Raw genomic sequence first — 11,463 nt, 5'->3', positions numbered from 1 at the left:
TTCAGAGTGTTCAACTATGCCATCTCGATACCTTCTTGCCTATCCACGGGCCATGAATCTATTATCAACGCATTTTTGAACGTCTGGATTATTGCTTAGAACTTGGCAGATATGCCGAAATCTATGTATGCAAATATATAACCTGGATTACTCTTATTATTCCACATTTTGTAGAAAGCCAATATCCCTTCGGATGACGTCATATGGACAATTCAATTACCGAGTCTAGAGCAATTCCCATATAACAAAGAATTTAAATCGCCTTTACAATTTCTTATCCACTTTCTCAGTTATTTCCATATCAATTATATATCTATCAGCATGATTTCAACTAGCATCGCTCTCAGAAACACATCTGCCGTCTTCCGTCCTGCTTTTCGTCGACCAGTAGCCATAGGAGCCAGACCTCAAAGCTCAATCTCGCCTTTGGGCTTGGGTGTGGCTGGGAGAAGGTGGAACACCCAAGACCAGAGGGGTGGAAAGTCCAAGCTGGTAAGTGTCTTGCACAGGATGTGCTATTAGCATGGAGCCGGAGCATGGATGAATGTCTTTGGCGAACGCAAGACTTTGATTATGCCGTTGCTATGTACTCTAGCTGACATCCTCTAGATTTTTAGATTTGGCCTTCGAGGTAAGTTCAAGAGATCACAGTGTCTTTCCACATCACGACGAAACCTGACAACATATTTCTTCAGACATTCCCGTAGAACTTTACCCCATGGCATTCGTTGTGGCTGCCGCTTGTGTCGGTGCCGGTATCGCTATTGGCAGGCAGCGTGAGTTTTGTGCCATGATTGTATAACAAATGTGACGCGTGCTGATGTCATCTCTCTAGTCTATACTGGTGATGTGCGTTTGACTATACAGGTTTATTGTTATCTGCAGCCTACCGCTGACGAGCCATTGCAAACAGCTTCGAACTGGTCCAAGCCGTGCCTCTACTCAACGTTAATGATTGAACGAGTTTGTAATGACTTGGCTCTGGCAGAAAAGAAAGGAAACAAAACAGTAGTTTGTTGTAAGAAAGATGAATGCATAAAGTCAGACTTACGACTCAGCTCAGGACATTGGTTGTCATTCTCTTGTGGCTCCAAGATGGCTGTATTGACGAATGTCTGCGCTTGTCGTTCTCGATCTTTGCTTGACAATGACGTTTCACTGAGATTCTCATCGATGAAAACACATTCGTGCTGGAAGATAAGCTTTGCAGCCTCATCATAAAGTTTGCATCAAAGTGTAGTTTTTGGAATTTCCGGTATATGTTTGAAATGATAATAGAAGCTGAAGAATGACAGGTTGCTGACTTTACGTTGACTTTCGTCTTCACCAATTTTTCAAGTGTAATCTGGATCTTCAACAGCAAGCGTGTTCTTTGGAGAAGGGACAAAGAAGCTCTTGACAACTCTCTGATGATAATTGCCAATCTTTCTGAAGCATGAGTACTCTTCAAATATTGATGTCTTTCTTGCAACATAGCAAACTACCGATTTCCTCTAGAATGTGACCCTCTCGTCGCTCTCCAAAACAGCCCAGGCTGAAGATAAAGAGGGCGACTGATGGGCCTTCTATAGCTCTTTCCGGTCTCTTTTTCTTTTGAGAGCATTCAAAACGATCATTGTATAATCAAGCCATAAGGTGTGTCGGAATTGTGGTGTGCTTGCGATTAATGGCAAGTTTTAACAGGCTTCTATTCTCGTCACTCACTGATTATCGAAAATTCTTATCCCAAGATTGAATTCCACTTTCAAAAGGACAAGTTAAAGGGTAAGGTTCAATAATCGGGTCCAACTGTCATGAATATTACCAATAATTAATATCCACGCTCTGTACCAAAAGGTCACAATAATGCAATCTACGTTGCATTATTATTTATTGGCTATATTCCATGTCATAATTCCAAGGTTCTGACACCAACCTGCTTATTGGCATCCGCATCCGAGCTCTTTCAATAGCCTCACAATGCCAATAGACCAGCCTTTCTCGTAAATCCTATATTGGGAAAAGAAATTCTAGTGGTCTCAGATTTTGAATAATTTCTCTGACATGGAGCTCCCCAATGCTTTAATCAAGAATCGCTGAATTGTAAGCTTGATTAGGCGGTCAGAGTGAAGGGTACTATTCTGTCTGGTAGTCGTTACTTGTGGAAATGTCACAAGAGGAGGCTCGTTGGTGATCTTCAGTCTGTATCGATAAGCGATGTCATCCAACGCCTACAGTTGAATGATACGACAGAGCGCAAGTGTCTTCTGTTGCTGTATTGGCATGATCGTCCTGACTTAGTCATCCCACACATATCTTGGAACGTATCGTCAACCATGGCTATAGGTGGCTATCGCAGCAGCTGTCATGGTCTATACGTATCCATACATAGGTCGGAACAGAGCTTCGTATCGGCATAGTCTAAATTGGCGAACTTGCTTTTCTTAATGTTTGAACTAAGCTATTTTTTACTGTGGACAGAAAAGACATTCAAAAGATGGGTTTTGAAAGCTCTATGTACATAGTAGTAGATACATTTCTATGCAGGGATCCTGGGATTCCGCCGATTCTTCTGTATTGCGAATATCTGCTTGTTCGTACATTTAATAATTCTTCATATAAATGTTGATGTAGGCTGTGGCTTTTCTTTGGAACACGATATATCACAATCCTTATATCATACTATTGTGATGTATGGAACTGGATTGATTAGCCATCAATATGTATGATTTAGGACGTTAAGGCTCGACATTAAGGAGAAAATTTTGGTTTGAGGAGTTTTGGTCAGATTCACAAGAAAACAAACATTGATTACTTGGGTTTTTGATGAAACGAAACTTGACTCGGTTAATGACTATAGGATTGTTGAGATGTTTTCTTCATTGACTAGTCAGAGAGGAAGACGTGAGGTCGTCTCGGTGGTTGTTTTGTTGCTTTGCCGATTGTCTGGATGATGTGGTTTCGAAGTCGGGAAGATGGTTTCTGGGATATAGCTGTTGTATTGATGAAGCGGTTGATAAAGTTGCTAATAACCATGGTACATCAATATTATTTATCTTTGAGCCATGGATATTCCCATTCAGTCACAGAAAGTAGAGAAAAAAGGATTTGAGATTGAGATGTCATTGCCGTGTAGCATGGTCATGTAACGGCTTGAAAGTAGTCTTGTGTAGTTTCCTACCATAATTAAGCAATGTCAAGCCTAGACGCTAGCAGGTAGACAGCGAACGAGAAATAAGCAAAAAATAACGTTAGAGTTGTCCGGAATAAAATACAATAAGCATTGAAAAGTTACAGTGGCTGTTGGTACCGTTGGAGTGATTGACAAAAACGGCCGAGAATGTCACCAAACAGATCCGTTTGTGGACTTGTGACACTATTACATGTTTTCCTTTTTAACAGACACCGCAGACGCTTAAACATAAGGAGGACCGAGATAGTTTCTAAACACAGTGGACAGCGCCTCAACGACTAGTCGTGGTGGATTAATAACCAATTGTAAAATATAAGGACAAACATACCCAACAATAAAACACCACCTCCGGGAGCAAGACGTAACACCTTGGGAGCAAAGCCTTTATATAAGCCGGCCATACCTTCTTGCTTGGCAACTTTGATGAGAGCAGGATAAGCCCATTCACCGGTTCCATGGAGTTGAATACGAGATTTGACGACATCGACTGGAAACAGGTTAGCAGCAAACATTTGAAGTTCAAGACTTTACAGACAAGGTGTGTTTATGGAGGTACCAACGAAGCCGCCCACAGTACCGGCAGTCAGGTTATTAATAAACTCTTGTTTTTTGGTCTGAAGGTCATTAAGCAAGGCATCCCACCCGTTTACTATCCACACTCACAGTAGCCTTAGGGAGAAGACCCTTTACAGCAAAGATAGAGCCAAAGTAGCCACCATTCCTACAGCGCACATGAAGTGAATCCCTGCAAATGACTGAAAGCTTACCACCACCAGTGTCTCCAGAAAGTAGATTCCATGCCCTGATATAGCCCAAGCGGTCCGCTCTTGTTGAGCACATACTTGACAACTTCCATAGGCCCCTTGAAAGTTGAGCTTTTGTCTTGCAGCCTGATCTTGACCAGTTCAAATGGGGTAACCACCACCGACTCCGTTGCACCTGCACAGCAACCAGTGAGGATAGCAATAGATTGCGTGTTTTGACGTTGGCCATTATTAGTAAAGAAAGCGCCCCAAGAGCCGTTGGCGGCAACTAAAAGGTTTGAGCAGGTATTTAAGTAGCTAGCAAAGCCACATACACTTGACAGCTCGCTTCGGAGCTTCCAACATGAGAGGAGGGAGGATACCTCTATATAAACGGCCAGGACTAGAAAGTTCCTAGAGATTAACGTGATAGTCACGACATTTTAATGCTGTTGAATGTACCCCTCTTGAGCAATGATGTTCTTAAAGACTTGAATCATATTGACATTCTTGCCAGTCTCGAGCTGTTGACGAGTCTTGACTACATCCAAGGGGTAGAGTAGCTATATCGATGAGCAAGGATCGTATGATTAGGACAAAACACGCACGAGTAGCTCGGTACATCCTTTTCAAAGTGTCAACGCCAAGCTCAACAATTCAACAGCAGAGATATCAAGTCGTTCTTACCTGCAATGGCACCTGACGCAAAGGTGTAGGCAAACGGAAGAGCTGCAATTTCCTCAGCTCAAATTGACACTTTAGTTGTTCGCTACGTACGGACTGGTTTCTTAGGTTCTAAAGACATGGCGTTAAGAAGTTGTCTTTTTTAACTTATGTAAATGTTCAAAATATAAATAGATTCAAATATTCTTTATAACAATTAATTGGTGAATGGTTTCGGCTAATCCGGGGCAAAAGTCCGGAATCAAATGGGATTTGGTTGATTCGACTTCGTTTTTTTGATGACCATATAATCTTTAAACATTATTTATTATTGACTTTTAAAACTTTTGCAGGAAAAAAAAAGACTTGTACATACAAGAGAAGGGCCACAGGAACAAACAAGAGAAGGGCCACAGGAACAAACAAGAGAAGGGCCACAGGAACAAACAAGAGCAATTGATCGTTACCCATGGAACTTTTAACGCTTGTATAGAGCGGGATACTACTCAAGGAACTAGGAAAAGTAGCGAGAGAAAAGCGAAAGACTCGCAGGCGAAGGGATAAGTCGCAGACCAAGCATTGTCTCCAGCTCATTATTAACCTTGGTATCCTTGTCGAGTCGCCCGTTCAACACTACAGTGCCTTTTCCTTGATTGTATAAATGTCAAGAATTAGGCGGTTGCAGCAAAAGTGATGGATTGGGTAACAGCAAAGTTGGCACTGGCAGTAAAGCTGTCTTTAGATACGAGAGCGTGATTCTGCAAGCTGCTGGTGAAGAAAAATTCAGCCTGAAAAGAACGAACCAGACTTTCCATCAGTTTTGCTCTATCTGTGTCTGAAAAAGACAGCTGTCCTTGGCAAGTACCGGCCCGGCACGAGACAGAGTCGACACTAGTAATGGTTGTACAGTCGAAACTAGTACTGCTCCCAAATTTATGTGGTAGTATCAGAAAGTGGTAATCCAACTTGTCCCAAAGTAGCGCAACCACCGCAAGAGTACAAATCTTCAAGAGAATTGACAATGTAGTTGTCAAACCATGTCTCTGGCTACTCAACCATCACATCGACTTACCATTCCTAAGAAGCCTCACTCTTAGTAACGGCAAGCTCATTCTCAGTCATGAGGATGATAGAACAAGTCACCTGGTCAATGAGACATCATGAGAGGTCTGTGGGGGCGCCAAGAGCAAGCAAAATGGTAATATGAGTCTGTTTCTGCAAACACCTATCAGTTCCAAAGCAAAAGAAACCCTCGCGTTGAGTTATTTAGAACAGAAAAACGTTATAGGTGTACTCTTGACGCCACTAGCGGAGGCGAAAGGGTGAGTATTGCTGCCAGAGCTGGGATGATGCCGCCTACTTCCTCAAAACAATGCTTGACGAGGGCCTCACTATCGACAGTGGGAGAGATGGGAATGGCAAAGACAAGTGTGACTTGAGAAAATAAGGCTACCCCAATGACACTCGAAAAGAACATTTTCACCGCTTCTGCTAGATGACAAGTTCAGTATCTCGACAGACATGTGAACAAAAGGTGTGGCAAAAACTGACAAATAAGCCAACTGGTAAAGAGCGTGAAGAAATCAATTATAGGAGGAGGGCTAGTGGATTTCCAGAGACAGGTTGGAAAGCTCTCAGCTTTCATAACATGGCCTGTCCACATATGGTCCTTGTCTATCTCACTCTACTGGATCTATGGCCTGCTAAGAAACGGACAGATAGGATCTGATAAACGATACCTTTCAATATCTTGGACCTTGTTCCGACGTCGCAACTTACTTTATCCAGCAACTGTACACAGATGTTTTATATCCTTCATTCGTGTGTATTCATCGGCAAAAAGTATTCATTATATCCTACTTACTCGGCCGGCAGCCTGGAAGTCGACGGCCCATGGTCCATAATCCACAGCATCGAATGCGGACGAGAAAACACGAGAAACCGGCAAATCGCATGAATAATTATTCTTTGGAGAATAAGGCGGTCAACATGGATAGGGGCCCCGTCACTCACATCTTATTCATGAACCAGGAAGGAAACCAACAACTACTGCCTTGCGCAAACGCAGTCCTTCTACAAGTCAAACTGTCGACGCTAGATGAAAATGTAATAACGAAAAGAAGTTCATAGTGGACGTGGATAAAATTTACTGTAAAGTGATGTGCGTCTGTAAATGTTTCGGTCAATAATCCTTGCCATGATGACAGTTGCGTGAAACCAAAAAAAATCAAAATAAAATAAAATCCAGTCGTGGCCAGGCTAGTGGGGGCAGATACATTTTATTTCTGAGAGGGAAAAGATGTCGGTTATGCTGATGGCTTATTTCTCTGGATGTCCTATAAGCATTACTCGCAAGACAGCCATACACAGATTGGTTGCGCAGCGTAGGTAATGGAAAAGTCTGGCAAGATGAATTCAACATGTATGTTCTTCCTAATACCTTTTTAAGGATATTTATTGTCAGTCACTCTTGACCATTTCTACCACGAACAGAGTAGCTCCTAGACAAAGCCGAGCTTTGTGAATGTATCATGCCAGTCCCAAGACTTTCATCAACCAAATTATCAGCTACAAAACGTATATTTCAAATTACAATTTGGAGAACCGATACCATAAGCTCATTTACATATGGCGAACAGCGTTGGCAACTCTTTGCCCCTCATGTACTCCTTGAGAGCCTTCTTGCGTGATGCCGCTGTGTCCGTCAACACCACCAGAAGTTGGATAACCAGGGCCGGCTCTAGTCGGGCCTTGAGCATGGCCGCCGATTGGTTGTCCAGCACCGTGTGTAACAAAATCTTGTGTGCCAACTCCAGGATTTCCAGTGACAGTGCCATTGTCCTGAGAAAGTCCCGAAGTGACATGCCCTCCTCCAACAGTATTACCAGCTTGAGCTGGCTGGGCATACGCGGCTCCAGAATGCAATCCATTACCTGCAGCATACTGTTGCCCATGTTGCGCTGGGGCTACACCCGTACCAGAACTGGCAGTTGTACCAGTTGCAGTAGACTCCTTATTGAAGTGATGGTTAGCCATACCGCTTGCTCCCGCAACACCAGCAGTTCCCATGGCGGCCTCACCAGCGTGGTGATGATTGGCAGTGTCGGCTCCTGCGGTCGTCGCAGTAGCTTCACGCAACTTTGCCTCGCGAGCTTGTTCATTCGCCTGGTGCTGTACAAAGACATCAGGTAACGCCTAAAGAAAACTCTGTTGATGACTGACTTTATGTTGTAAGCTTTCCAACTGAGCCTTCTTCTGCTCTACTTCCCGAACGACGGTGCTGTGAGCACGGTGCTTCTGGTCGACTTCGGAAGCGGCTTGGTTCTCTTTGTGAACGGCATTCTCATGCTCTATAGGAATGATTAGAACAACCAACCACGTAACCTCCCAACTTACGGCCCTCAGCCTTGTGAAGAATATTTGCAGCCTGTTCCTCTAGTTTGACTGCTTTTTCATGATTCTTGGAGTGAATGAGCAGCTGTTCTCTACAACAAATCACCTACCTTCTCCGCCTTTTTCTCGGCCTTGGCCAACTTGCTTTCCGTCTTTTCTGCGTGAATCAAGCTTTGGGTGGTCTGTTGAATGCTCTTTTCTTCAGATTTTGCCTCTATACACTTTTACTATCAAAATATTGTCCAACTCTTGACTATTCAAACTTGCCACGCACCTTTAGCAAGAGCCTTTTCAGCTTGTTTTACGGGGTCTGAAGATCCAAATATTCCCATGTTATCTGTAGATTTATGCTTGATTACGATTCTAGGTGAAAAAGATGAAAGTTGTAAAAGATGAGGAATGGGCAATCCGCCTTGCCCTTTTATAGTCATCATCGAAATTAATGATAGAAAAGATTATGACGTCATGAAATCACTTCAAAGTTGTAAAAGTCTTTCAGGAACGACAGGCGGACTCATCCGCCGAGATAAAGTATACATTATTACGTAACATATCGATCGACCCATGTCCGACGGTGATTTTTATCGCAAGACGTTGACAACTTTTAGAAATTTGTTATCTTTAAATATCAACAAACTCAACCATTCGCCTTTTGCGATACTCTCAAGATGGCAAGGGAAGACACAGAGACTTCTCCTCTGCTCCAGCCACCTTCCACAGGCGCAGCTGAGACTCTTTATACGGATGAGCCGCGAGACGAGCAACTAGAAAGCCTGTCTCAAGAGGAGACTTTACTGAGCTTCAACCGAGTCGGACTAAGCCCTAGGAAGTTTTGGATCCTTGTGAGCCTTTTCATGTTTCTGAGAGTCAAACAATGGTTCTTATGCAAGACACGAAACAGTGCGTTTCAATGTGGGTGTGCACATTTCTAAACGCATTCGATGGTAGCGTCGGTAAGTCATTGCGGCGCGGTCTCAGGGGGTATATGCTCTCTGTCTGACGAAGGATGAAGTTGCAACTCTAATGGGACCCATCTCATCGACTTTCAAAGCAACCAATATGGCTTCATGGCTCGGCACTTCATAGTAAGTTATGTGTGTTGAACAATTCAGAAATTAATGTTGTAAAGCATGTTGTCGGTCTGCTGCTTCACACCCATCTATGGACGTCTTTGCAACATCGTTGGGAGACAAAACTCGATGTTACTTGCGTTGTTCCTATTCAGTAAGTAACATTTATCGGTTAATGAAAACCACTGATGTGTTTGGTGCATCAGCTCTCGGAAACTTGTTATGTGCCATAGCACCAAATATGGAAGCGCTCATTGTTGCAAGAGCTATAGCCGGAATGGGAGGTGGAGGTCTCGGTACAGGTATGTAATGTCTTGGATGAATCGTATTAAATGATGACTCGGTATATACTCAGTGGGAAGTACAATCATGAGTGACACTGTTCCAATGTGTGCAACTTTATCCCATATGTCTACCAGTCGCTGATGGACTATAGTACGCATCGAGGCATCTTCCAAGGACTTGCGAACCTTGCTTTTGGAAGTGGAATGGGGTGAGTCGAGACGATCGGTTGAAAGGATGTTTTTCACATATCTAGTCTTGGAGCGCCAATGGGAGGCATAATAAACGACTATCTCAGTTGGAGATGGGTCTTTTGGATTCAGGTAAGTACACTGACACACCTTGTTTTCTAATGCCAACATCAATCCAGATTCCGATTCTAGTCCTTGGTGCCTTTTTGGTGCATTCCAATGTTCGCTATACCGTCCCTGCACTGCCAGATTTGGAAACCCATGATACAGAGGGTACACCAAAGAAGACACCTTTCCAAATATTTAGACGGATCGATTTTCTAGGTTGTCTGCTTCTTGCTGGATGGCTCGGCTCGGCTCTGATTGCCATATCGCTAAAAACAAATTCCACCTCCACAAACGCTTACAAGTGGTCCGACCCATTGTTGTTGACCCTCTTAACCAGCAGCGCTGTCCTGTTTGTCCTTTTTCTATTTGTAGAACTCAGATGGGCAGTTGAGCCGGTCATGCCGTTTGAGCTCCTAGTCAGCAGAACACCAGTGGCAGTGGCTATCAATAACTTGGTTTTGTCAGTGCAACATTTTGCTACAGTGTGTAGAATTATCTATGTAGCTCCCATAGAAGCTGCTGATCTGCTTTAATAGTTATACACTATCCCCTTGTTCTTTACAACGGTCCGCCAAATGTCAGCCGCCAATGCTGGCGCCCACATGATGCCGAGCTCAGTAACAGCCATGGTGGGCTCCCTCGGTTCTGGTCTTATCGTACGCCACACCAAGAAATACTACTGGCTCAATGCATTCTCTACGCTGGTTGGCTTGACAGGGACCATTCTTGTCGCTACATGGGATGCCAATACACCAGAGTGGATGCTTTGGACCAATATGGCTTTTGGAAGCTTTTCGATGGGATCGGTCACTACCCTTACCATAGTGGCACTTATTGCAGATGTTGGTCCTGATCATGTTGCAGTTGCCACAAGCTGTGAGTGTCTGGATAAATTATGAGTGATATGACTGATAAACGTATAGTATCGTATGTCTTTAGAACTATCGGCCAGGTTTTGGGTGTGTCACTATCAGGCGCACTGACTCAGGCAGTATTAGAAAAGGAACTTGGCAAAAGAATTCAAGGTCCTGATACCCAAAAGGTGAATTTCAATCATTCGTCCTCGTTTATTGATGTCCTTGCTCAACAATCTTATTAGATCATTGCTTCCATCCGAGGGTCTTCATCGTCTATTCGTTATCTTAAGGAGCCTCTCAAATCTATCGCTATTTTTTCCTATGGCAAAGCTCTCCATGCCGTCTTTATCTGTGTGGTAGTAATGGGCGCAATCACGTTCTTGTCTGGACTGGGAATACGAGAAGTCGATATGCATCAGATCCTCGCAAAAGAAAAAGTTCGGCAAGAAGAGAGAGAAAGAGAACCAGAAGAACCATAGACATGAGGTGCGGCACAGCATCTAAATTGAGCACAATATTTCTCTTACCTCGGTTAATCGACAGGCAAGGGTAGAAAACTTTATGACGTTCTGCATTGGTATGTGTCATGCATAATAACCTCACCGGCTGTAGAGACGATGATGTATTGCGGTTGGCGGCCACACGTCTATTCTTTCACATACGAAAACTAGATGTGTGCGTGGAGATGTATGTGGAAGCAGTCATTGCCGCTGTTGCATCTGACCTCGACCGCCTATCCTCGTTTTTTGTCTACGCAGCAGTGAGTAAGCGCTTCTTGAAAGCTTCATACTGTTTTATTTCTGAGATGAGCGATAATAGCTACAATACAAGAGTTAATATCATGCGATTACAAAATACGAAGTCCATATAAAACTCGGCATGTCCCAAACCGCTCGGCTTACCCGGTAAACATCCGAATCAACTTTCGGCAAAAGATTATGCCGAATCCATGACCAGTGAGAAGCAATAAAGTCTTTTCTTTAA

The 11,463-nt window shown here is 43.5% G+C and overlaps 4 protein-coding genes across 4 annotated transcripts; 2 read left to right on the top strand and 2 right to left on the bottom strand.

Moving 5' to 3' along the window:
- Nucleotides 1–321: 321 nt before the first annotated feature.
- Nucleotides 322–952, top strand: L203_100523 (uncharacterized protein; the record flags this gene model as incomplete). The annotated part of the gene is made up of 5 exons (XM_066209982.1): nucleotides 322–492; nucleotides 610–631; nucleotides 696–776; nucleotides 836–849; nucleotides 914–952. The coding sequence occupies 5 exons, from the start codon at nucleotides 322–324 to the stop codon at nucleotides 950–952; spliced, it is 327 nt and encodes a 108-aa protein (XP_066066079.1).
- Nucleotides 953–3,394: 2,442 nt separating this feature from the next.
- L203_100522 (uncharacterized protein) lies at nucleotides 3,395–4,720 on the bottom strand (the record flags this gene model as incomplete). Its single annotated transcript, XM_066209981.1, has 10 exons — nucleotides 3,395–3,450; nucleotides 3,501–3,659; nucleotides 3,708–3,786; nucleotides 3,836–3,893; nucleotides 3,940–4,204; nucleotides 4,251–4,318; nucleotides 4,378–4,478; nucleotides 4,524–4,540; nucleotides 4,603–4,644; nucleotides 4,693–4,720. The coding sequence occupies 10 exons, from the start codon at nucleotides 4,718–4,720 to the stop codon at nucleotides 3,395–3,397; spliced, it is 873 nt and encodes a 290-aa protein (XP_066066078.1).
- Nucleotides 4,721–7,200: 2,480 nt separating this feature from the next.
- L203_100521 (uncharacterized protein) lies at nucleotides 7,201–8,303 on the bottom strand (the record flags this gene model as incomplete). The annotated part of the gene is made up of 5 exons (XM_066209980.1): nucleotides 7,201–7,749; nucleotides 7,801–7,928; nucleotides 7,975–8,038; nucleotides 8,082–8,185; nucleotides 8,246–8,303. The coding sequence occupies 5 exons, from the start codon at nucleotides 8,301–8,303 to the stop codon at nucleotides 7,201–7,203; spliced, it is 903 nt and encodes a 300-aa protein (XP_066066077.1).
- Nucleotides 8,304–8,639: 336 nt separating this feature from the next.
- L203_100520 (uncharacterized protein) lies at nucleotides 8,640–10,958 on the top strand (the record flags this gene model as incomplete). The annotated part of the gene is made up of 12 exons (XM_066209979.1): nucleotides 8,640–8,813; nucleotides 8,873–8,924; nucleotides 8,984–9,056; nucleotides 9,101–9,195; nucleotides 9,248–9,343; nucleotides 9,397–9,430; nucleotides 9,478–9,534; nucleotides 9,580–9,646; nucleotides 9,694–10,104; nucleotides 10,159–10,498; nucleotides 10,546–10,664; nucleotides 10,722–10,958. 12 exons carry the CDS (start codon nucleotides 8,640–8,642, stop codon nucleotides 10,956–10,958), a joined length of 1,755 nt encoding a protein of 584 aa, XP_066066076.1.
- Nucleotides 10,959–11,463: the final 505 nt, after the last annotated feature.

Source organism: Cryptococcus depauperatus, chromosome 1 (assembly GCF_001720195.1).
Source record: "Cryptococcus depauperatus CBS 7841 chromosome 1, complete sequence".
Taxonomy (NCBI): Eukaryota; Fungi; Basidiomycota; class Tremellomycetes; order Tremellales; family Cryptococcaceae; genus Cryptococcus; species Cryptococcus depauperatus.
This window is presented reverse-complemented; position numbering and strand designations above follow the sequence as displayed.